The sequence below is a fragment of the Atta cephalotes genome (genome assembly GCF_000143395.1).
Source record: "Atta cephalotes unplaced genomic scaffold scaffold00021, whole genome shotgun sequence".
In the NCBI taxonomy this organism is placed as follows: domain Eukaryota; kingdom Metazoa; phylum Arthropoda; class Insecta; order Hymenoptera; family Formicidae; genus Atta; species Atta cephalotes.
Genome location: NW_012130085.1, coordinates 4709490 through 4737394, shown reverse-complemented (window position 1 = coordinate 4737394; position 27905 = coordinate 4709490). Strand labels below are relative to the sequence as shown.

Genomic DNA, 27905 nt, shown 5'->3' with positions numbered 1-27905 from the left:
GGACACTAATCATATAACGCTATTCCTGATTAAAAATCGAGTCGAAAAATCCTCTACATTTTGCAATTTTCGATAATTAATGATTGGATACGCGCTTATTCGGTAATATTTAAAAATTAATATTTCGTTAACATTGTGAAAATTGCAAAATTGGAAGACTTTCGACTCAATTTTTAATTAGGAATAACGCTATATGATTAGTGTCCGCTATTTAAGAAACACCTGTATATGTGTGTATATGTACCTCATACATACATACATACATACATACATACATACATACATAAAAATTTCCACTCTTAGATGATCGCTATTCCCCCCCTCCCCCCCTTCCGAGTTCATATTCTGTAACTCGTTAAGACAGTAGCAATATCGTTGCGCAGATATTTTATAGTATAAAAAGCTGCGCAATGATATTACTGTTTTATTACGAGTTACAGAATAGAGTACCTGAAGTGGTCAAATTATCGAGACATTACAGTCATATAAAAATCTCCTCAAAATTGACTGAATGAGATACAAAATCCTTTTACAGGATTAAAGTAGACGCAAAATTAGAAGATGTAGTGTATATTTTAGGTGTAGTGTATATTTTAATATAAAATCGAAAAAAGTTATAAGCTTACTTATTTTTCAACTCTTAGAGCTCACCTGATATAAACGTTTCCTTAATACAATAGTTTTATGAACAAAACATTGCATTATTTGTTCGATTATGTGAACGAATAATATTGCGTTTATAAAACTAAGATTAAAAGCTTAAAAAAAGATTTTTATTGATTTGCAAATTGCATGTATATGTATATGCTTAGCGAAGACTCGGAATGGTAAACAAAGCAGTAATTATGACTAGTAGACTACTAGTAGTTACTCGATCTTGCAAAAAATGATGTTGCAATGTTAAATAAGGACAGATGTATGTGTTTAAGACAGAATAATAATGTAAGAATTGAATTTAAAATGTCACTGTTATCGATATTTTAAATTTGGAACTTAAAAAGTTTTCGATCAAGTTCTGTCGTCGCTGCAGCAAATATATAATTTCTGATTAATAAAAAGAATATAGGTGCCTAATATTTTGACCAAGGATGTATGTTCTGTTATAATGTTAATGTTAATATAATGTGCAATATTAATATGTATATTAATATCCCATTCGGTGATAAAAACGTGTTCTATTCATTAAAACTTATCCGAATGAATATGAGATACGGAATTAAATTTTTCTTATGTCAACGTTATTTTTTCTCACGTTTACTTTCATTTCCAAAATCGCGGCATTATTTTATCGCCGGGATCTCCTGGCACGCGGACCACCGCGACCGCGTACGAATCCGCGACCTCTAGGTTGTTTCATTTGAGGACTATGATTTCGTTCTATTTTCGGTACAGACTTTTCAGGTTCGGCATGTTCTTTTTCATCCGCTTCATCGATCAGATTACCCATTTCAACATCATTATCATTATCCATATCTGCCCACACTTCGTCAACTGAAGGTTTTACATCCTGTATATTAGTAGCGTCTTCCACGGCAGTCTCTTTCGTATCCTCCTCCGCTTCGCGATTTTCCTCCTCCTCCGATTCGGCAGCATCAGCTTCCAATGGATCATACTTCTCCTCTCCGTCCGATCTCTTCGGTGTCACATTTACATTATCAGCACTACTCTCTTGCTGCTCCTTTGGCTTATCATCATCATCATTTTCATCATGACTAATTTTGCGACGTTTCCAATGTACATCACATTCCTCCTTAACTTCAACATTTTTCTCATTCTGTAAACACAATACAAGAATTTTACAAGATTTTGAAAACGAGTTTTTTTTATTTTATTTTACGGGATATAATTACTTACGTCAATTTGTTCAGCCTCTTTCGACTCTGTAGCTGGTACGTTTAATGTTAATGACTTTACTTCTGCCACAAAGTTCCGATAGTGCGTGATGCTGCGTAGATGAGCGTTCATATCTTCAGTTAAGAGCATAAATCTTCGGCAACGCTCGCAATAAAATCCTTGGACCTCCTTGACCATAGATTTACCTGTATAAGTATAATTTCTTGTAAAGCTAGTATAAAAGAAATGCGCGTATATTTACTTTTTTACTTCATGTAAATTAAAATTATATTTTTCCAATTTCATATAATCCATACCAATAAAGATATGATTTTGACGGCAATATTTGTAAGACGGTATCTTGAGTTTCTTTTCAGTTAAATTTTCTATAATATCTGTGATATATTCTTGTTCTCCTGAATCCTCTTCTTTTTCGTTCTTGGAATCATGACATACATCTTTCTCCTCGTCTTCTGCAGTACGAACTTCGGCCTCTCCCTTTGCCAGTTTTTCTACAAATAATTTATCAATTAAAAATTTTCTTCGAAATATTAATTCGTAAATGTTTTCTTTCATTCATTTTTTTCACTACCTTTCTTTTTATTTTTCCGTTGTTCCTCGCATTGAACGGCATTCTTCATATGAGCCGGTGTTAAACAGTGCTCGTCATATTCTATGCGAGACGGAAATTCTTTTAAACAAGGAAAGCATCGAGGATGCAAGAATGTTTTCAATTGTTGATGCTTTTCGCTCTTCCTATGTGTAGATAAGGTTCCATAAAAGTTCAAATCGCACATCGTACAATATTCTCTCACATTGAAATCTACAGAGACCTATAAGAAATTATAAATAAATACAAATACTTATTATTAAATCTGTATATACATATATTCAACTCTTCTAGAAAATATAATTCTTACTTTTTTGCCGCGTCGTTTCGAGTTGTTCAAGCTAAGCTCACGCTGCTCCTCGGCAACTCGTAGCTCGTGTCTCATCAAATCGACTTTCAATTTGTACGATTCATCCAACTTTTCCATCATCAGTTGATGTGCACGTCCGCGTAAATGATTTTCGAAGGACTGCGAAAAAATATAAAAATTAATCAATTCTTGACGATTACGTAGAAGATTTGGTAATTTCATCGATGATGCATACAAATCCATCCCACATATGCTTATTGCAAATATGACAAAACATATGGTTCATCGGAACTTCGGAGTAACGACTTTCAGCGTGTCTAACTTCCGATTTCTTGCCAGTTGTTTTCATGTTCTCTTTTTCAGTTTTTTTCAGATATATCTTTTGCTTCTTTCGTAGAATCTTCAGCCAACTTCTCCACGTTTTTCTCGCTATCGTCCATTTTTTCATCTTCCACTTTTTCAACTTTCACTTCTTCCGTGTTTTTCTCATCCTTCCAATCGCGCTTCTTATCTTCAGATTCATCTGCATCACTGCTGTTACATTATAAATAATCTAAGATAAAACTTATGTTCCAAGAAAAATTTTGTAATCAATTTAAACAGCTGAGTATATTAAACTTGTTATGAAAACTTTAACTTCTAATTATATAATTTAATTATATAGTTTTGCAAGTCATAATATTTATCTCGATTCATATAAAATCCCTTTACGAATAAAAAAATTACACCGATATAGAAGTATATAAGAAGATGTAATACATACATCTTATTAGAATCTAAAGTATATTATCACCGATTGGAACATATACGTCAAAATACATTTTGATGAATGTACAGGGAGAAGAAATTACGAAAAGCAACAGCAAAATTTCATTGCACTCTGACCAATGTCTGTGAAATATAAGTTGAATTGCATTGACGGTATAGGATAAATATATAAAAAGAAAGATATAGATAAAAGAGAGAAAAAATTTTTTCTGAGACTGATACAAAAACATATGTAGCTAACATTAAGAAACGTATATAAAATATATGTATATATATATATATATATATGTATTTAGGCAAATAATCTGGAGAGACTGAAGACTTACAGAAATTTGAAGAAACTATACCAATCACAGGTAATCGGGAGCTTACCTTTTCGGAACAGGCGGTTCTGCTTTTTCGCTATCAGAGGTCTTAACATCCTGCTGTTCCTTTTTGGCAGTCTGATTTTGTTTAGAGGCAGGAATTGGTTTAGAAGATTTATCGTTGCGATGTTGTATTTGGTTTCCGTTCATACGTTGACTGCCAGACTGGGGTGCACGAGATTGTTGTGCGGATGGGCCACGTCGCCCAGCGGGGCCATCTCGGGCTCGATTGCCCATCTAGTTAAGTAGTAGAGGTCAAACGACCAAAAGCATCATGAGAAGTATCTGACGTAACTGTGAGTCTTCTCAAATCGAGATATTGGTTCTAGAAACCACTTTGAGATTTGAGGTAGAGAACAGTTCTACAATCGATAAATGGAAACAGGACGGAGCCGGTAAAATACCGAAGCTCTTTCTTCCATTTCCACACCAAGTATGGAAGGAAAAGGAGAAAACTATAGAGTGCATCCCGATTTCAAGTTGAAAACGCATTGTATATATACAGGCGCGATCGCAATGATCATAAGATACGATCATAATTATGAAAAGTAGACGTGATTTTTTACCACTAAAAATACTTGAGTAAAACTTGGTGAATGCTAATAAACGTGAAGAAATCAAGTGAAAAATGCAACTCGTGTATACAAGTGGTAGTATTTTGAATAAAGTGCAACCACATTGATTTTAATATCACATTAGTGGACAGAAGACTTTGGTTACACAGATTGTAATGTGAGACAATATATAAATTCGGTCCTGCAAAAACCTTCAGTGAACTTCCAGTAGTAAATTGAGATTTACATTCTGAAATCAACACGTTTTTCAACAGTGCTCTTTTAATGAAATATTTTTATGGATGATATTTAGAAGCCATTTCAGACAAAGCTGATTATCAACAAGAATTATTATATCTTAATGTTCGCCAGCCATGTCTAATTGAGTGAGCGATATATCCTATATAATCGATTGGTTTAAGAAAGGGAATTTATAACGTTCGGAAATAGTTAAAGACAGTTTGTGTCCATGCGAGAAAGCGTGGACTACAGATTGTCATTTTATAACTCCTGTTTACGATACAGAAGAAAATCATAAGCAGGTGTCAAAAGAATTGTCTTAAAGATTACCTTGGTTTGTAAAAAAAAGTGACGTAGTCTATAATCGAAATTTCTTACCTTGTTGTATGGCTGAGGACGTTGATTCTTCATGGGATGCCGTGCCGGTCGATCGTTAGATCCAAATCGTCCGGAGGAATAATTCTGCTGAGTGGGATAATTTGGTCCAGGTCCAGAATAATTATTTCCTAGGCTCATAAGAGACGGTACCTGCTTTAAAATGAATGAGTTAAATGAGTCCAGTTAAATAAGTCCATTAGGATTCTCTAACATCTTGGCGATCGTCGCTATTGTTAATTAGCGATAGCCAATGACAAGGACTATTCTGGAAAAAAACATGACTTTCATTGACTGTTGTTAATTAACAATAGCGACAATTGCCGATAAGACATTAAAGAATTCTGCTACTAGGCATGAAAACAATTATCAAGTGGAAACGATTCTGTTACCTGTGGCTGCGCCTCTTGCTGACTACGGAGTAAATTTGTAAGAAGGTTGCTGGCGATTGCTAGTTGTGCCTGCGGCGATGCCAAGGAGAGATTGTTGTTGGGTGTAGGTAGGATGCCTCTGCCAGGCATCATGCCACCCTCCCAGGGATTCATTCCACCCATACCACCACTCCCACTTAATCCTCCGCCCATGTTACTTCCCATGCCACTGTTACTGCCAACTCTGTTACCACCGCCTCCGCTAACACCCCGATTGAAAGTCCCTCGATTAAAGGAATCTCTTTTCACTCCACGATTATATGCCATTGTGCTCCTAATGCTGGCCAACATTTAGAAATAACATATTAATCTTGAATATATCCTTATTCAAAAAGAAGCCAATTTATGCAGGATATCCTGCAATTTTTGAAAAATTTAGTCTTATTTTTTATTTTCTTTTCCTTTCTCTTTTATAAAAATGATAATTATTACAAAATAATTTATTACAAAATAATTTAATATATCCACAAGATATATTAAAATATAAAATATAAAATATAAATATTGTAGATTATTTTGTAATAATTATCTTTATAATTATTGTAATAATTATGTTATATATATTTTTCAATGATTAAATTTGAATAAATAAATATATTCTGCATACATCTTGTTAACATAATAATGAAATTAATAGAAGCGGAATTCTAAAATAAAGTCTGTTCTCCAAACAATAATAAAATAAAACACATCACTACACACATACGCGCGCGCGCGCGCGCGCACGCATATATAGAGGAAAGCCCTCTATTATGATAGCAACGTTTCTGCTAAATTAATAAATGCTATCTATTGGTTCCACCATGAATTTATTGCTCTTGGATTGAAAACTATTTAGTAGAAAATTCATTATTAAATCATACCTGTAGTCATTGTAAAAAAAGATTTTAGAATTTGGATGTCTTCAAGTTTCAGTGAGATGAGCCTTTAAACCTTGTTTATTATTTCAAAAATAAATATTTGATAATAAATTCTTCATGTAATGATAAGGACGTACTAATAGAAAAATACAGGATTTGTTGAATTGTTTAATTACAGAAGTTCGATTTGATGATCGTAAAACCATAAGGTGTGAAAATCATAATATGAGATATCCAGAATATTTTTAATATGAAATAACCCATGCGCTTATGTTATAGTGAAAATCATTGCTAAAGAATAAATGTTATTGTATATAATAATAAAAAGAACAATTGGAATGAAACATCGAGTGCTTATTTCTGCGATGATTAATTTCATCTACCTGAAAACGAGTTCTGGATATAATCTATCGCATACTCATTTTTCATGTACGCTGGCTGTTTGTTTGCATTTTAGAAACATAAAATAAAATTTTTTAATTACAATATTGATATATATAAAGTTTTTTAATTGCAATATTGATATATTTTGCGTTTTACTATTGATTTCTCTCGGGGTGTCTCATATTAGGAGCACAATTTTTTGACTTTACGATTTGCTCACTTTTTATATTTCTTTAATTTTCAAAAAAAATTAAATTTGAAAATTAAATTTTATATGTTATCTTAAAGCTTATTAAATTCCCTTCAAAATGACCTATTATTTTTTTAAATTTTGTCTGTAGACTTCTAGTATTTATTCAAAATGAATTTGGTATCTCATAATAGGAGCCTTTCTCTCTCTCTCTCTCTCTCTCTCTCTCTCTCTCTCTACATATATATATATATACATATAAAATATATATATATATATGTGCGTATGCGGGCGCGCGTGTACACGCACACATGCATTGCGTGTAAAAATGAAATTTGTCTTATTGAACTATTATTGTACATAAATAGAAAAATCTCATAATATAAAAAATATAAGACACATGTATTATGAGTGCGTTCCGTTTTAATGCTCACACGTTGTAAACAGTTCATTCTTGCTATAAAATATTAAACAAGGGCAAATGATGCTCATAAGTGCTATAACCGCAAAACGGAACACATCTTATTTTGTACCAAAGCCTCGCGAAACGACGTGGCGGCTGTCTGACCGAAGCAATTCTAAAATACGATCGATCGTAGAACCGAATTTTCGCATACATGATACTCAGTGAAGGAATCGATAAATAAACTCTGATTTACCGAGATACTGATTCATATATTATGATAAAATTTTTTTTAAAGTTTCCTTACCAAACCGATGACACTACGCGTAATATGAAGAAAAGCTGACAAGAAAAATCACAACAAGCAGAATGAGTGCAAACGAACGCAACGAACGATCGCAAATGGCGGATTCTCTTCGATTATGAATTATGGAATTAAGGAAGACTATTCACCATAAAGATATCTTAAAGATGCATTCACATGCAAGCGTCAAGCAGCGGAAGCATCACTAATCAATGAGACGATTTTTACAGTAAAAAATATTTTACACCACTGCCCGTATCGTCCAGCTAATTGGTTGCTGTTTTCACTTGATGCTTGAGCTGCTTTTTCATACTGATGCTTGATGCTCATTTTCAGCGTCAAAACAGGCTTCGTGATCAAACTTGATGCTTGGTATTTGTCAATTTTGATCACGTGACCTGTTTGACGCTCGAATTAAGCGTCAGCATGAAAATGCAGCCTTAGGCTGAGTTTCTACTTGACGCTACAACGCTCATTTTCAATGACAAAACAAGTCACGTGATCAAAATTGATGCTTGATATTTGTCAATTTTGATCATGTGACCTATTTAACTCTGAAAATGAGCATCAACATGAAAAGGCACCTTTACGCTACTTTGATGAGTACTTTCCATTTATAACACAAGTCGGCATAAGTCATTCTATATTGTCATTCTATATTTGTCACTCTCTGAATGTCAAGAAGGATAAAACGGCATCATGTCATCAAATGGAAAGCGCCTGACATATTTATGCCCGTATTCATAGTCAGGCCTTATATTAAAGACTTCCTTAAATTTATCTTCAGTTACTGTACGAATTATTTCATTGGCTGCTGAGCAGAAGTCTACAAGGTCTGACTATGAATATGGACATTAGAACTTTATTTTTTCTGTAGCCGCAAAATGCCTTTGCGCACTACTCTGAAGAAGTTAACTATGTAAGAGGTTCTGCACAATTAGAGAACAGAGAATAAGAATTTCAACCTATCAGAAACTGTGTATTCCACAATACATGATTTCTGATAGGTTGAAATTCTTATTCTCTGTTCCCTGTTCCTTTTATTACCCTTAACAATATCCACTTTTTGTCCCTGATGAAAATAAATTGTTGAAATCGTTGAAATCTCAATTAATTTGGATAGATTTTAATTATTTCAACTATTTATTTCCATCAGGAGCACCGCAAAAAAGTGAATGTGTTGTGTAATTGACATTTATTTCTTTAGAGGGCGGTAGTGCACAAGTATTTTGCGGTTAGAAAAAGGCCCTCATATTCTCTCTCGAATCTCAGGTTTCTCTGTAGTGTCACCGGCTGTCACTAGTCATCTAATGTCAATTAATGTTGATGTTAGCATTATAAGCCATATTAGCTTAAGGCCTTCACTCTACACTCTATAAATAAATCTTTTTTTCATATCGTCGCGTCGATCATTTATACTGAACTTTTAGGTAAATATTTACTACTTATTATTTCATCTTACTAAAGTTATCTGGCTATATACATACATAATTTTTTTAGGGTGCGTTCTGAATTATACATAAGGCGCATAATTTGTCTTCATCAAAGAATAAAACAAGATAAAATGATATTTTATGAACTTCATGCGTAATTCGGAATGCACCTTTAAAAAGACTCCCTTGCAATTTTCTCATTTGCGAATATTTACGGAAGAATACTTTTATATTTGTGCAATTTTCTCTGTTATAATTAAAAATTTTAATCTCTTAAAATACATCCGCATTCATAACTGTTTTGATATTTTTTCTGCAGTCGCGATTATCTTTTTGTAATAGAACGCAATTATTAATGTTCAGAGTGGTGCTATTTTGAAATAATTATTGATATTGTTCATTGTGCACAAAGAACATTATGCTTATACTATATTTATAGAGAAAATCAATATCTTTAATTTTTACGCATACATACACGTCCAATAGAGCTTGTAAGGTTTCTTATAATACAAAGTATATTCTTTCTTTTTTAATACATGTATACACTATAATGATATAAAAATAATTTTTATTTTTTTTAGCAAACATACTGTGTCTTTAGCAAAAAAAAATGAGAAACGGTAGCAAATTGTTGAAAGTTCTTTTACAAGCGTCAGAGAAGGCAGCAAACATTGCTAGAATTTGCCGGCAAAAGGAAGTTCTTTTTCAATTGTTAGTACAAGAAAAATCCTTAGAAGAGAAAAACCCTCGTTTTTTCCAAGATTTCAAAACATTAGCTGACGTTCTCATTCAAGAAACTATCAGACATGACATAGAAATTGAAGTGAGTATAAACGTATCTTAAATATGGAAGTACAAAATGCTGAAAAAATATCTTAATATCACCACTTATTTCCAATGTAAAACTTTTAATTTATTGTCATAAACAGTTTCCAGAGTTGGCCAAGATAGTACAAGGTGAAGAAACTAATGTATTCAGCAATACCTTGGGAGAATCTATTATTGTTGAGATCTGTTCATGTAGCAAAGATACAACACAACTACTGACAAAAGTTATGGGCAATGATGCTGTGGCAGCAGAGTTGCTTGCTGCCGAAGTCCATAAAGATGTTCAGCTTTCAGACGTGCCAATCACATTAGATATTCCCAATGATTTTGATGTCAATATAGAAGACCTTGGTATTTGGATAGATCCAATTGGTAAGTATACAAGTAAAAACAGTAATTCTAGATTATTATATTCAATTGATATTTAGTAAATTTACATTAATTCAGGACTGAAAAAAATACAAAAGTTGGACAGTATTATGGTAAAACATAAAGCTATGTCTCTCTTGTTAAGAATCATAATTGGCCTGTAAACTGAGACACAACACTTGTAAGAATTTTTGTTTGTTTTATAGTTTGATAAAATGCATGCCTGTGGAGCAATTCGTGGAACTTTTGTAGATTCAACAGCAGATTACATAAGTGCAATGGAGACAATAGATGAACAGACTGGTTTATATTTGAGTGGATTACGTTGTGTCACTGTCTTAATTGGAGTCTATAAAAAAAGTACTGGAGTACCAGTTTTGGGTGTAGTTAATCAACCTTTTTGCATCAATATAGACTTACAGTAAGTATATAGAATAGAAACAAAATTTAGAAACAAGACAGTTTATTTATTAATATGTATGTATTTTTTAAATAAATTTATCTCAGAAATATGACTGCAAGCTGATTACTTTTGGATTTTTAGTACAATCAATCTGAAATTTTAATAATCCTGAATTTAATAAGAAATATTTAAAAGCTGTAAAAAATTTATTGCCTTGGCTAAAGACCGAAATTAGATTTCTAACATTTCGTGTGAGCGTTCTCAGTTAGACTGCCGAGACTACCTTCTTTATAGATTTTAAGATTTTTGTTTCTTATTGAATTTAGGGGGGATTATTAATATTTAAATAGATTTATTGTGTTGAAAGTTTGAAAGTAACCGGCACGCAGTCATATCTCTGAGATAAATACATTTAAAGAGTATACAATGATCCAAAGTAGCGTATTTAGGTATTGTTAAAACGATAAACTTTTAACAAAAATTTTCACAATATATAGGTTTTTCTTTTTTCTCTTAACATTTTCTATATTATTAACATCTTCTATATTTTAAAGGAAACAATATTAAGAATTTTTATTTTAGATTCCATATGTAAGAACATAATCAATATTAGAAATTTAAAATGCCTACTACGGTCGAAGTTGGATCTTCATTGCTTTAAAATAATTTAAACTTGAATTACTAATATATACTAATATATATGTATTTGCATATATCATATTGTAATCTTTTCGAACTGCGCGGCGAATTATTTTTCCGGGATATAAACACAATTAAACACAATTAAAACTATTCTAATAATCGCGAAATTGACAAGCAATTTTAATAATTTGATGATACAATCAAATATCACGTTATAAAGATGTTAGTATGTTGACAAACTATTAATAAATTTATCGTGAAAAATTATTACTTCGGCTGGAATCCGGATCTTTGTATTCCGTACAGCGTTCTAAGCCATTATCGAGACAACAATTCAGCACAATTCGAAAAGACTATAATATGGTATATATGTAAGCATATATATAGTATATATTAGTGATTTAAGTTTGAATTATTGTAAAACAATGAAGATCCAGCTTCGACTAATAGATGTTTTAAATTGCTAGTATTGGGTTGTCCAGAAAGTTCGCCAATTAACCTATATAATTTAATAAATGTATACTAAAATTAAAATTTTTTGCGTTTCAATTTTCCTTCAAAATCGGCACGAACTTTCCGACAATATTTCTCAATATTTTGAAGTACATATTTGTTAAGACTAAAAGCAATCCTTTTTGTGTTTGATATAAATATTTACATATTTTTTTATATTAGAATTATTAACAAAATATATTTAACCAAATAAAAAAATCTCGTTTTATGTTTTCCACTTCATTATATATGGATTGTATTGATTGGACAGATGGACAGGAAAATGTTACTGGGGTTTTCTGGGAGGTGGAATCGCGAAGTCTTCCATAAGTAATGCGTGCAACGTCGATAAAATTATTTTACTTAGCCATTTCGAAGATGCAGATGTAAAATCAAAATTATTAAACAGTGGATTCAAATTAGTGGAAGCAACAGGAGCAGGATACAAGATACTGAGCGTCGCTATTGGACAGGCGGCTGCCTATATCTTGTCGAAGGGTTCTACTTATAAATGGGACACGTGTGGACCACAAGCTCTCCTATCTTCGATTGGTGGAAGTATCATCGAATTTAAAGAATTTATTGTAAACCCAGATTCAGATAATCTAAGCGTAAATTATTTACCTATTGGCACAAATTTCTCTAATCGTGCAGGTTTGATAGCATACAGAGATCCTCAAATTTTGGAAACCTTCAAGTGTATTTTATGTAAATCTCGTTAATAAGTGTGACATCAGATATATTAATACTAAAGCTTGACATTGAACTTAGAAAATTTTTATGATAATTATATTACTATTTATGTGTGTGATTATATAAATAAAAATCATATTCTACTCTATAAGTTTTATGCGAAAACTTCTAGATGATATTTTCATGGTTGTTTCTTATGCTTATTTTGTGATATTATATGTGGACTTTCAATTCACAGATTCAATTGTCCTAAATATTTATTATATAGATAATGTATCTAATAAATATATCCACTAATATTATATTTATTGATTTAACAAATTGATTTGTTTGCTAATTGATGTAATTCTAATTGTTAATTATGATATAATAAATGTGAGTCCAAGTAAGAGAAGTCATTTAATTTGTATCAATTGTTTATTTTTATGTACATGTTTATTTTTATTTGTATACAATTATTATACAATGTAAAAAAATATATTACACAATATAAAAAAATTTGGTTAATCATTTATGTTAAACTACTATATGATAATTATATTTATGTTGTACGGTTTCCATGCAACAATTTAAATGGACATCTGTTATCATATTTATTTAATAAACGTGTATAAAGGAAAAAAATGTGGAAGAGAATATAGCAAGAAGAAAAGAGAAAAGCACGAATAATATGATAAGTACAGGACTAGAACGAGAGGAAGAAAGAAAGGATGGATAAGATGACATGTATAGAACTGCAATGGATGGATAAGAGAACTATACTACAATAGGTAGGAGAGGACGAGTTGAAAAGAAAATGTGCAATGTGGTGCATGGAACTAGTCCAGTAGTTGTGTTGAATTTTTAACATCCGAGTTTAATTTAACATAATATGATTGTTATTTGAATATTTTGTATTACATTAAAATTTAACATTTTTCAATGTTAAAATAACAATTTATAGGTAAGTAAACAAATAACATAAAAATAATGTAATTTTAAAATATAAATTCTAAGATCCGTATTTAGAACGCGCTTTTCTTAATAATAGCGCACTTTTATCTCTAAAATTCTGTAGTATACATAACGTAAATTATAGCATGTTAACGCGCTAACATTGTTGTTCTGAATACGGGCCTAAGAATAAATAAATAAAATGTGTGTATTGATTATAAATATTAATTTTACTGAAGATATGTTCTATACAACTATTATAGCATATTTAAATTTAACATTCCAGCAAACGAAGATGGATTGAAATGAATTGAAATGGATTCAGATTTTCAGAAATATTGATTCACAAATGTTAAAATGAATGCTTTTCAATCTTGAATGCATTTTTATTCATTTATAAGAATTGCATGGAACATATCTCTATGCCTTTTAATCTAAAAATAATATTAGCTTTTTCTGTGCATTGTGAATATTGTTCAATTCTAAATTTTGAATAAGAAATGCAGTTTTTCAATCCAATTGCATCCAATTGAATCTAATTGAATTTAATTAAATCCAAAAAAAATATTCGCTATTTAAAATACGCATTCAGATAAAAAAAAATTTCAATCCATTTTATTCATTGTCCATCCATTGTCCATTCTCGTTTGCTGAGATTATAAATGTGTCAATTTAACACAAACTTTTTTATTATGTATGAACAATTTATTATAGAAACACTGAAAGTATTTGCATGTTTCGATTTGTAAATTTGTGCTCATGTTCTGGATTAGGGGATCACGTAATAATAACTCCATGTTTAGCATCAAATGCGATCGATCCGAAAGTAATTTATCTTCTAATAATAAATATCCTATACAATATTATTTATGTGTAAACAAATATAGCAGTAAACGTGGATTTAATTATTAAGAGTTTAATTATTAAGAGTCATTTTAATAAACTTAATCGACCGATTAATCCATTAGAATCATCAACATTGATTAATCGCATTTGCCGTCAAACGAAAAGACAAATGCGATTGGTTAATAGAACTAATCGATCGATTACATTTTTTGCTTTCACATGCAGCGTAACATTATAGGCCTTCTATAATAAGTGTTTATATTGGCCGTAAACATATGTCGTATATATGTAATCTGTAAGAATTAACTAATCACAGTCAAGTATTCCCCTTTCATTTGGCGGTAAGAAGGGAATACTTGAAGGTGATTAATTAATTTTTACAGATTACAGCATACGGTACAGTTACGGTCAATATAAACGCTCCCTAAAACCTATTCTACAATGACCGTAAAGACTTAAACACAATAGGCACAGGCAATAGGCACAGGCAACAAAGAATAATGAGCCGTCCAATCAGAACTCTGGGATATAATATCGAACTTATAGGAGCTCTGATTAGATGGCTCGTTATTCACTGTTACCTATGCCTATTTCCTGTGCCTATTGTTTAAGCTTTAACATAGTAAGACCATAACATAAATCGCAACACGCAAAACGTACACACAACGCTTGTCGAGACAGCTAGAATCCTAGATACAACAGAGAAGCGCAACCAAACATATTTAAAGGTTATAATTAATCGTCCAAAGAAAAAATGGCGATCTATATTATATCTATATTTATATCTATCACTCCGCAAACGGAGTGCGATTCCTATAACAGTTTCTACTGACTATAAAAAAATACTGATTCTTTTTGGAGACTACAGTATACATATCAAGATTTAAAAATCATAATACTTACTGAAATTAGAAATTAGAAAGATCTAGAAGGGGTGCGTTCGGGGAGACATTATTCGCGCTATGGATTAAACGCTACTAATGCTGTTCTTGGAGCCAATAGCGCGATAGCGTTAGCAAACTCCATGAACGATCCTAGCGTTTAATCAGAGAGTTATATTCAAGATTAAGTTAAGAGATTCTGTTTCCAATTACTAACCAAATTTTTTCCTATAATTAAAATTTTTAAGGTTTTGTAAAGTATTTGTAACGTAAATTTTTTATTTTCTCGTAGTGAATAATAGAACGCAATCTCAATTGAAATCTGTATGATAATTTGCCGCTAGGCCGAAATGAACAATGTAGAAATTAGATCAAAAAATTAATAGTTACACTAAGTAAATTAATCAGATAAAAGGAAGAACCCTTAAATATCCTTACCCTTAAATATTAATTATCGATTTCACAAGAAGAAGCATATCTATATATCTAATAAGGATCTTAAGCATCTGCAGCGGAATACTCTGCTGCGCTATACCGCAATAGTAACTTTTTTCCGTACACGGGAATTAAAAATTGTCAGTAACAAAATACCTCTGCCTTTCATATTTATAATAAAATCAAATACACAAGTTGCACTTCGCAGAAATTTTAAAAAGTTAAAGATGATACACAAGCAAGAATTACATTCAGTCAGTGGCAAGCCATCAGTAGAGATTAAAATTGAGATTGAGATTCATTATGATAAAATTTGAAATTCACACATTACGTACATACATTTACTCTACGAAATTCTAAGAGAGAAAAGTTTGATGACACTCGAGAACAGAATCCCCTTAAACATTAATCTAACTTTGACGAATGTTAAACATTACCAACGTTACGCTAGTCGTTCACGGATCTGTAAACGCTAACGCTATCAATACACTATCTCGAAAGAAATAGCGTTGACAGCGCACAGTATGTAACACATTACCATTAGTGATGATTGTGTTTGTTAGCGCTATCTGCAATTCCGCGAACAGTTTGCAGCGCTAAATAGCGCGTCTCCCTGAACGCACCCATTATTCGTAAAAAAAATGGCGGAACCAATCAGAAATCGAGACAGCGATTGCGTTTCTCTGTTATATCTAGGATTCTAATATAACCTAATAATGGAGACGTTATTATTTAACATCATGCTCTGACAGTAACAGGAAGACATAATTGTCATTAAAACTGCATGAAGAATGAAGCATTCTTTATGTAAAATTGGTATGGACCTACCATGCAAACTGCGAGAATGGTGTGATTAAAATCACTAGATTAACAAGATATCGCGATGAAAAAATTTACTAAATTAGCATTTGGAACCAAAATGGCATCGAAGTACTATTCTAACCTGATTCTATTAAAAGATCGGAAATTAATATAGGGAAATTTATACAGGAAATTTATACACCAACAAGATACTATTAAAGACCGACATCCTTATAAGAGTTCGTGACCTTATAAATAAGAGTTAAAAACTGATAATATTGTACTTATTTTATGATTTATGATTATTAGTTTAGTAGACGTATTTATGCATTTAGAACTCAATAATAATCGATTTTTTTAAAAATTATTATTTATTTTAGTGTTATTGTCAAAGTTTGATTATCAACAGAGATGATAACTGCAGAGAAAAATTGGAATTTTTCTACAATATATAGGATATTAGTTTTGCAAATATGCATATTTATTTATGAAATATTTATGTATTAGGTGTACAACTTTGCTTCCGCCGTTTTTTTTCCGAAATTCGAGGCTTTATTATAAAAAACTGGTTATACATTTATGATTCAAAGTATTGTCCATCGCTGGCCACTACTTTCTCCCATCTTACGGGTAGCGTACGAATCCCGCGTCGAAAAAACTGGTCATCTTTTGAGGCTATCCATGAATCGATCCAATTTTTTACTTCTTCATAAGACCGGAAGTGCTGGTCAGCCAGGCCGTGTGCCATTGATCGAAACAAGTGATAGTCAGAGGGAGCAACGTCTGGAGAATACGGTGGATGGGGTAGGACTTCCCATTTCAACGTTTCCAAGTATGTCTTGACTACTTTCGCAACATGGGGGTCGAGCATTGTCATGCTGTAACATGCTGTCACTTTATTGTGTCTCTCGTTGTATTGCGGCCGTTTGTCTTTCAATGCTTGGCTCAAATGCATCAATTGCGTTCGATACCGATCGCCTGTGATTGTTTCAGTTGGTTTTAACAGTTCATAATACACTACGCCGAGCTGGTCCCACCAAATACAGAGCATGATCTTGGAGCCGTGAATATTCGGTTTGGCCGTCGACGTGGAAGCATGGCCGAGAATTCCCCATGATTTTCTGCGCTTGGGATTATCGTAACCCATTTTTCGTCCCCAGTCACAATGCGATGCAGAAATCCCTTTCGTCTTTGCCTTTCAAGCAGCTGTTCACAAGCAAACAAACGCCGTTCAACATCTCTCGGCTTCAATTCGTACGGCATCCAATTTCTTGCTTCTGAATCATTCCCATGGCTTTGAGGCGTTTTGAAATGACTTGTTGAGCTCCTAATGCACTTCCAATAATCGTGCCAATTCTTCTTGATTTTGACACGAGTCTTGCTCAAGTAATGCCTCCAATTCTGCATCTTCGAAAACCTTCTCTCTTCCACCGCTATGCCGGTCTTCGACATCAAAATCACCGTTCTTGAAGCGTTGAAACCACTCATGACACGTTCTTTCACTAATAGCGGTCTCACCATAAGTATTTGAGAGCATTCGATGAGCCTCAGCTGCAGATTTCTTCATATTGAGATGAGAATTTGGCTCGTAAACTAACATTTTCAATCGAGAATAACTTTATGATGCAGACACAAATCAACTAATGTTTCTATGGGGTTATATTGACAGATGCCCAAGTTTATTGTATGACGTCTATGATCTATTTATTTCGACCACCACTTACCGCTAAAGCCATCTATAGGAAAACGGCGGAAGCAAAGTTGTACACCTAATAATAAAAAATCATAATTTAATAATGTATGTAAGCCATTTATGTTAATAATAATAAATTTATATCAATTGTTGATAATGTCAGCGTTCTTCAATTACCTCCGAGCCCTTGGGGTCCTTTTTATACCGCCGAAAATTTGCCCAGGATTGATGGTCTTTAATAATATCTCGCCAGTGATAGGGGTCAGGAAGAAGATGATGAACCTGATTCTGTTATTATCGAAAAAGCCCGGTTGCTGCGTTGAAAAATGCAAAAACCACAGCGAAAGAAATTGAAGTTTTGAATAACCGCGCGTAATGGAGCACATAGTTAGATTAACTTTGTTAATCTAGTGACTTTAGGTGTGATGGAACGAAAGCGACATCTCGATTGAATTAATTCAGACTACTTTCGACCATGCTTTTTGATGGCGTCCATGTAAGTTTGGCCTCCATATTCTCTATATTCTGTAGTATCGACCAATCAAGTTGAATGTGAGGAGAATATTTGACTGTAATTGATCAATTCTTATAACTACAATCACTTACAACTAAGCTTACGACTTGTGTAATAAGCTTAAGTCATTGAGTGCCATATTAAGCACAGATTGAAATGACAAATCGGATTTCTTACTGGAATTAAGCATTCCATTCCAATTCCGTTCCAATTTTCAATAAATTTTTTCTACCCGTTCCATTTAGAAACAGAACGAAATCTAGTTATATAAAATATATTTCACCGTTACGATTCAGTATTTTAAAACTCACAACAATGTTTTATCGGCAAGATAATTGCACAAATTATATGTATATTATTATTTCAATCTACCTTGCTTATTGCCCAAAAATAACGAAATGTTGATGTATTAAGCATTTACCTACAGTCGACACGACATTCCGTTCCATTTTTACTGAATGGGACAGGTAGAGAAAATTGTTATGGAACAGGGAGTCAATCATGTATTTTCACGTGAAACTTTCCACATTTCATTTTTCATTTTTCACTTTTCATTTTTCACTTATCGAGATTTCACGTGAAACTTTTCATGTATAGCGATTACATATGCGATTACATATGGACTAAGCAATCTATATAATCTGTAACGATGCGCCCCGAGAAACCGCACTGTTCCCGAACATTAGCCAGATGCCGCTATATCACATGCAGGTGAATAATTTTTAGACCGTAAACACCATATCACAAGTACCAGTCGACGTACTGCGAGAATGGTACTGAGCGTTATCCGTGACAGATTTTGATCATGCTGCGTTCAAGAATCGCGCTATCAGCACTATTGTATCACCTATCTTTATTTTATGTCTAATATTGGGTTGTCCAGAAAGTTCGTGCCAATTTTTGGTAGGTGGCGTAAAGACAGGTTTGAATATCTCAGAAAATATATCAGAACAATTGAAAACAAATGACATGCATATCGTAAAAGACGGTACTTCAGGCATATTTGGAAAAAAATTTGGTTGCGATACGTTAATTTTTGTCAATTTTATACGCTTTTGAATATGGAAGAAAACAAAGTGCATTTTAGGCATTTAATGCTTTTCTTTTACCGGAAAGACAAAAATGCCACACAAGCAACAAATATATATGCGCTGTTTATGGTGAAGATGCTGTAGCTGAAAGAATTGTGCGGAAATGGTTCGCTAGGTTTAAAGCTGGTGCTATTTTAACCTTGAAGATCAAGAACGCTCGGATAGGACCCTCTGCCATAGATAAAGATAAGATTAAAACACTGATCGAGAATAACCCACGCTATACGACACGTAAATTAGCAGAAATGTTGAATATGTCAAAATCCATGAGCATTTTGTGAAGCTTGGCTACATAAACCGTTTTGATATATGGGTTCCCTACAATTTAATGGAGAAAAATCTGATGAATCGCATTTCCATTTGCGACTCGCTCTATAAACGCAACGAGGAGACACCATTTTTTAAGCAAGTAGTGACGGGGGATGAAAAATAGATCATTTACAATAATGTTGAGCGAAAAAGATCTTGGGGAAAGCAGAATGAACCACCTTTAGCCATCCCAAAAGTCGATCTTCATCCAAAGAAGATTATGCTCTGTGTTTGGTGGGATTGGAAAGAGATCCTGTATTATGAGCTTTTACCAAACAACGAGATGATAAATTCAAAGAAGTATTGTTCCCAATTAGACGAATTGAAGCAATTGAACAAAAACGTCCAAAAATAGCGAATCGGAAGGGCGTCGTGTTTCATCAAGACAATACGCGGCCTCATGTGTCTTTGATAACTCGACAACAACAACAAATAACAAAATTTGTTGGAGTTCGGTTGGGATGTTCTATCCCATCTATCATATTCACCTCGCGCCCTTTGATTTTCACCTATTTCGATTATTACAAAATTTCCTTAATGGAAAACGTTTCAAATCTTTGATCGAGATAAAAAATCACTTAGAAAAGTTTTTCGCTGAAAAACTTGAGAGATTCTGGAAGGACGGAATTTTTCAAATTGCCTGAAAGATGGAGAAAGATTGTAGAACAGAATGACTTATATAATTTAATAAATGTATACTAAAATTTAAATCTTCTGTGTTTCAATTTTTCTTCAAAATCGGCACGAACTTTCCGGACAACCCAATAAATAATGAAGATAGAATGACACAAATAGTACTGATAGTGTCTTCCCGAATGCATCCCATGTCATACATGTGAGAGTACTCAGCGAAAATGTATGAACCGAACCGAGCTTCACCGAACCCGCAGCGCTGTCAAAAATCAGTAATATAAAAGGCCGCGGATTTTTGTAGAGAAGCTTTTTGCTCCGATTCTTATTCAGCGACCAGATTCTGCAACTCGAAGCAATCCTGATCCGCTATAAGTAGTTCTCGTCACAAAATTCTGGCCAACACCGCGGAACACCTCTGCTGAGCAGCACCGTTGGAAGCCGACTCTCACTGTATCCGCCGAGTAGACGCGACAAAGGAGTAGGGACTACTCTCCGTTGAGTGTTCCCAATAGTCGAAAAGCACCACCTGAAGTCTTATACACGACGCGATCGGCAATCAGACAGAGGGTAAAGTTTTTTTTGCCTCTGCCTGGTGTTCTCGGCCGCTGATCGCGCTCACACACACGTTCAAGTGTGCCATAGGCACATTTTAAATCCGCGACACGCGTTTCGCACATTTGTGCCACGCCACAAATTCGTCGGTGTTACCGCGCCGCAACATCCGGGTGTACTAGCGCCCAGTACGTGCGTTCGAAATACGAGGTGCGACACGTACTGTCGTTGTTAGCCTTATTATAGTAATAATTTTATCTTATTGTATTGCATACAGAGCTATATGTTCATATCATGTTGAATGTAATAAAAAGTATTTGGTTTCACTTTACTGCATAGTCTATATGTTATTTGTAAGCGCCTACTTTCTCCACAACGAACCTTTTTCGTTCCCAGCCCGATAAATTCTGACGAGCTATTCCACGCAACGGAAAATAGGTTGTTTCATGGCGCCCAAACAAAGAGTGCCGACCGACACGTCAGAGAGGCGCAAACGCGTACGAAGAGCTGGATACATACGCTCAGCAAAGCTTAACTGATAGGCGAGTTACAGGTTAGGGCTAGAAACCGAAGAGGTGCTCGACGACCTATGTCGACGCCTCAGTCAGTATATGGACGAGTATTCCAGGGAGTTTAGCGAGATGCCGACTGGTAAATTCATGCAATCAGACGCGCCTAGCGGAGTTGCACCATCACTATCGATCACTCTGCGACAGAATTCGATCATGGAAACCCGGTCGACCGATCCTGATTCGGATATCTGCCCTGCCAAAGGTCATAAATTAGATGAGAAAATAGGGGGTTACACTTCGAAGGGAAGGATCCTCCTCGAACGAATCGGAAAGTTGAAAGAGTATTACGAATATACCGATTAGCACCGATTCTTCCGGAGGCTGCCGAAACTTTTCCGGGGGGACGCGTTAACTTGGTGCCAGGGGAATCGCCAGAAATGGGAGATTTGGGACGATTTTGTCGCTCATGTTTTAAGAGCACATTTCTATCGCACATCGACGCGTACCAATTATTGGAGGACATGCATGCGAGAAAACAGAAACCGAGGGAACAGTATGTCAAGTATGCCATTGACATTAATGACCCATGCCGGCATTACGTCAGAATCGCAGCAACTTGAATATCTATATCGGAATATGCATCATAATTACCAATGGCGTATCCGACGCCAAAACGTGAAATGCACGCGGGAATTGGAAAGGAAAGCCACGGTTTGCGAACGATTACTGGCATTAGAAAGAGCTAAAGCGAGAACAATGGCGATATCCTCAATGCCGCGATATATGAACGCATCAAATGTTGCTGGCGGTGCAAAGGGGCACACGCGTTTCGAATGCAGCTGAATGCCGAGGAAATTCTATTCGCAATGCGGAAAAGACGCAGTGATGAGTGCTCTCTGCCGGGAAACGTTAGGTCGGAGAAACCCCGGTCGCGCTCTAACCCTCCATGTAACTTATCGTCAACCGCGAGACCTCATGTGATCGTATGTCTAAGGAGTCGAACGTTCGAGGCACTGCTGGACTAGGTCCGAAGCATTCTTCATTAATCAGTATATGGTCAGAACCTTGCAGGAGTTAGACCATAATGGAGAAGGGCTAGATCACCTTGGCCAACGGAAAAACGATCCTATCCGAGGCGGATGCAGACGGACGTGGAGATCGCCGGTACTCCCACGTGATCCAGGTAATGCCAACCTTGGGCAGTCCGGTACTATTAGGGGGTAGACGCGTGGACGGAGGTCGGCCCAGTCATTCCGGCACTACTGAGGCGGAACGATACAAACACCACGGCTGCGGCAGGAGGGCTACGAAAACGTACCGCGGGAGAAACGACAGCTACGGGAGTTCCCAAGGTGTAAGTAATAAGATGAACCATTCTCACGGATACGCAGTGGGTTGAAAATAGTAGGGAGATTTGTCAACCAATCAATTTTTGAGTTATTTGCAGAAATTCATATGATTCATTCTGCAAATAAGTACATTGTAAATTAGTACAATTTTGATTGGTCAAACTCCGCCATTATGCGCAGTTCACCTTATATAATTCCACCATGGGAGTTCTTAGACACCGAGCTACCGTTATTCGGGAAGATCATAAGCCCCACTCACTTAATTCAGCATCACATTCGCTTAAAACCAAATCCCCCCCCCCTCCCCCGATTAAAACAAAGACATCGACCACGAAACTCGATGATGTAAGCAATCATTAACGCCGAAATAAAGAACATGCAGGAAAAGGACCTTCTTGCAGCATGCAAGAACTCGCCAATACTAGTAGCCAATACTCAAGCCAGTACTAGTCAAAAAAAAGGAAAAAACAGATTTTGCATAGACTTCCGACGCGTGAACGAAGAAACCCGACGCCTACCATTACCGCAGATAACTGCAATGCTCGATAAACTAAGAGAGGCACGATACCTGACAACACTAGACTTAAAGAGCGGGTACTGGCAGGTTCACGTCGGAGAGTAAACGCTGACCGCGTTCCGGAGAAGGGCCTATACCAATTCCGCGTAATGCCATTTGGCCTACATTTAGCTTCGACAACGTTCCAGCGATTACTCGATAACATAGCGGAATTTGAGCCAAATGTATTCGAGTATCTCAACGACATTATTGTTATCATATTATTGTGATCGTTCGAAGAACACCTGCAAATCCTCCGAGAAATTTTTGACGACTACGGGGAGCGCGATTGAGATTGAATCTCGACAAATGCCGGTTTTGCGTGGACCGTCTCGAATACCTCGGCCACATCGTGAACCAAGACGGCATAAAAACAGATTCCAAAAAGGTGCGCGCAATCGCAGACTGGCCCGAATCCCGAATCGTTAAATAGATTAGACAATTCCTGGGCGTGGCATTCTGGTACCGCCGCTACACTCTTGCACTAACCAAAAAAACCAAAAAAAACGTCCGATGGAAGTGGGGACCCGCCTTCCGAAAACTGAAAGACATTTTGACGTCCGCGCCCGTATTAGCGTGTCCCTTTACGAAATGATTTCACCTACAAACAAACGCAAATACTATAGGTCGAGAGGCCGTGCTCACTTAGAACTTCGCCGAGGGAGAACGAGTGATAGTATACGCGAGCTGAACGTTGAATCAGGCCGAGCGAAAATACAGCGCGATGGAGCTGGAATGCCTGGCGGTCATCTGGGGCATACGCAAGATGCGAGATTACCTGGAAGGGTCCGTTTACCGTCATAACCGATCACCAGTTCTTGTGTTGGCTCTAGAAATTAGAAACATCCTCAGGACGCTTCCAGCAATACGATCTTGAGATCCGGTACTAGAAAGGCACATTAAACAGAGTCGCCGATTGCGATAACCAGTAACTATAGTCGCCGTCGGCACGTTCCGTATGTCCATGTCGGCGCACGTACCTTTCAGTACGCGACCGCTCAACGAACATTCCGATTACGAAATCCGCGACAGAAAGCTATACCGCCATCTACTTCACGATCTCGACTTCAAGGAGATCGCCGTGAAGTTACAATGAAAAATCGTTCCGAAGAAAAATCAGGCAAAAGTCCTGTACAATAATCATGCGACTGCCAGGCATCTCAAACCATTGCTCGGATCGCCCGGATTTATTATTGGCCGGAATGATGGGGGAAATCGTGCAGTACGTACGGGGCTGCCAAAATTATCTGAGGTATAAGCATAAGGCAAAAACGAAACTGGCGGGAACGATGCACGCCACGACAGTAGACCGGCCATGGCAGCAAGTGACGCTGGATTTAATGAGGCCATTATCGCGTTCTAAGAAGAGCACATACGGCTGTACAATATGCAAGACAGATTTACAAAATAGAATTATGTCCCCTTCGCCGCGCCACCGCTTCCGATCACCGCAACTCGAAAGACTCCTAAAATCGTACAATATTCGACATATACACCGATACGCTATGCAATGCAACCCCGTTGAATGCATGATAAAAACGATATGCTAGCGCAATTTGTGGACCGCAACTATAAGAATCTGGGACGAACGCTTACTAAAGATCCAATTTGCATTTAATGACGCCGCGCGTCACGAAGCCACAGAGTACACACCGGCGTACTTGAATTTCGGGCGGGAACTCGAACGCCCGAGAAGCGCGAACGGGACGTCGTCCGATACCACATGCCGATATCTCGAAAAGGCGCAGAAACTGGTTAGAATAAACTTAGCTCGCACATTTCATAGACAGCAGAAGTATTATGATCTGCGACGTGGAAGCCGGCACTAGGAAAGTATATATACAAGCGAGAATACCCGCTCTCAAATAAGGCCGCCGCGTTCAACGCAAAGCTAGCCAGAAAATTCGAAGGGCCGCTCGAGGTACGTCGCCTGGTATCACCGATAATAGTCGACTTGTGCGAGAAGAGCGAACACTGGTATAGATACATACATGTGCAAAATCAAAAGCCCGCCCCGAACAAACCATGGATAACGATGAGCATGACAACGTGAAAGGAGAGACTGATACCAATGGAGATTTCGAGAGAGAAGATGGACATCGGAGAAGAAAGAGGGGCGAAAAGCGATCATAATCCCGTGTGTTAACAACAAAGAAGGATCTAGAAAAGCTGAATATTTCTACGAAATCAACAAATGATCTCTTTCATCGAAGATTATTTCAGGTTATTTCTAGATAAGGTGCCAAATATGTATGTCAATTTGAAGAAAAGGATTGAAATTTCTCATCTGCGAGGAAGTGTAGTGATATTTCACATATCATATTTATTTTACAGCAATACAACAAGTTGTCGATGAATATTATGAATATTATAAAGGAAATTTAAATAATCGAATATCTTTTTCTGATCTATTAATACAATTTATCGCAATGCAACAAGGCATTTTATAAATTTTTTTGCCTTCGTTAATATATAATATTTCAGTTTTTTTATATCCTTCTTTTGGTCTCTTAATCTTACAGTAAAATTTCAAAGGAAATACATAAATACGAAGCTACAAGGTTTCCAACAGCTTAAAAGCTATAACCTATAAGAATCGTAACGACCATAACTTTCTCAGCTCAATGGCGGAGTGGGAACAGGAGTGAGGAAAGGAGTAAAAATGGCGGATATGCGAATACTCACTTTATAGTATCTTAATAATACACGGAATCAAAACGACGAAACGGATTTCTTACTAGAAATTAGTTCACTAACATTCAGTTTCGTAAGAAGTTTCTCTATTGTAACCATTGGCCGGAACGATATAGAGACGATACGGAATCAATGGAATGTCATATTGATTATAGGTTATGTCAATCCAGTTATTGTTGATGATTGAGAATTTGATAAAGTGAAGAAGAAAATTAATAATAATTTTTATTTTTTCAATAGAACATATTCTTGTTTTATATATACAAGTGCCAGCAATTCTATAAGGGTCGATAGGAGTGACGGGCCAAGTTCAATTTGACTTTGGAGACCTCACGTAGTAGGACCTTGAAGTTCTGAATTCAAGGCTGTCAATTTCAGATAATATAATGTCCATTTTCTTATGTATATTCATATATGTACGAAAACTAATATGATTCCTCAAGAACGAACGAGATAGCGAAAGAGAGCGAGAGCCTGACGTTCTCGCTCTGGTCGCACAAGCGACCGAAGACCGAAAATGCTTTCTCAGCTATTTCGGTCGCTCGGTGTATATCAGTATAAGGGCATTTGAGATAACATATAAGTTTTAATAAATTTTAGTAATCATGTACTTTTCTCAATTTTAGTAATCATGTACCTTTCTCATTAATGTATAATAGCAAAATTAATTTCAAAACGCGATTAATATTACAAAATATTAATTATTTCAATTTTCCATGTGCGTTATATACCACGTTCATAAATGTCATCAACGCAATATGTAAAAACTTTGCGTGATCGTGCGCGTAAGGTGTGCGAGAGGTGTGTCAATAAACTGGAGATCCCACATTCAAATCCTATATTCGTTTTTTCCTTTTTTTTCATATATTTTTTCTAAAAATAAAGTTATTAATAAACATATTAGGGCGAATATATTTTTATATAATTATTGAATTTATATGTGCACTTTAAAAGCAACAACTAAAATATAGTCAAACAAAAACAAAATCAAAGTCAAACGTTAGAATGAATATAAATAAAATTACTGAAATCATATTAGGTGTATAACTTTGCTTCCGCCGTTTTCCTATAGATGGCTTTAGCGGTAAGTGGTGGTAGAAATAAATAGATCATAGACGTCATACAATAAACTTGGGCATCTGTCAACATAACCCCATAGAAACATTAGTCGATTTGTGTCTGCATCATAAAATTATTCTCGATTGAAAATGTCAGTTTACGAGCCAAATTCTCGTCTGCGGGAGATTTTAATTTTTTGCTTCAATATGAAGAAATCTGCGGCTGAGGCTCATCGAATGCTCTCAAATACTTATGGTGAGGCCGCTATTAGTGAAAGAACGTGTCGTGAGTGGTTTCAACGCTTCAAGAACGGTGATTTTGACGTCGAAGACCGGCAGCGGTGGAAGAGAGAAAGTTTTCGAAGATGTAGAATTCGAGGCATTACTTGAGCAAGACTCGTGTCAAAATCAAGAAGAATTGGCACGATCATTGGGAGTGACTCAACAAGCCATTTCAAAACGCCTCAAAGCCATGGGAATGATTCAGAAGCAAGGAAATTGGGTGCCGTACGAATTGAAGCCGAGAGATGTTGAACGGCGTTTGTTTGCTTGTGAACAGCT

At 35.5% G+C, this 27905-nt stretch overlaps 2 protein-coding genes and 1 pseudogene across 2 annotated transcripts; 2 read left to right on the top strand and 1 right to left on the bottom strand.

Annotated features, from left to right (window-relative positions):
- Positions 1–1285: 1285 nt before the first annotated feature.
- LOC105619423 (zinc finger protein on ecdysone puffs) lies at positions 1286–5753 on the bottom strand. The gene is given in 10 exon segments (XM_012200944.1): positions 1286–1774; positions 1855–2039; positions 2151–2345; positions 2426–2666; positions 2754–2912; positions 2989–3120; positions 3122–3287; positions 3894–4123; positions 5059–5208; positions 5448–5753. Coding segments are annotated over 10 exon segments (2253 nt in total).
- A 3917-nt stretch (positions 5754–9670) lies between these two features.
- On the top strand, positions 9671–12516 carry LOC105619421 (inositol polyphosphate 1-phosphatase). The gene is made up of 4 exons (XM_012200942.1): positions 9671–9883; positions 9990–10260; positions 10510–10678; positions 12066–12516. Exons 1-4 carry the CDS (start codon positions 9671–9673, stop codon positions 12514–12516), a joined length of 1104 nt encoding a protein of 367 aa, XP_012056332.1.
- Positions 12517–22873: 10357 nt separating this feature from the next.
- LOC105619476 overlaps positions 22874–27905 on the top strand; it is a 12686-nt pseudogene continuing 7654 nt past the window's right edge.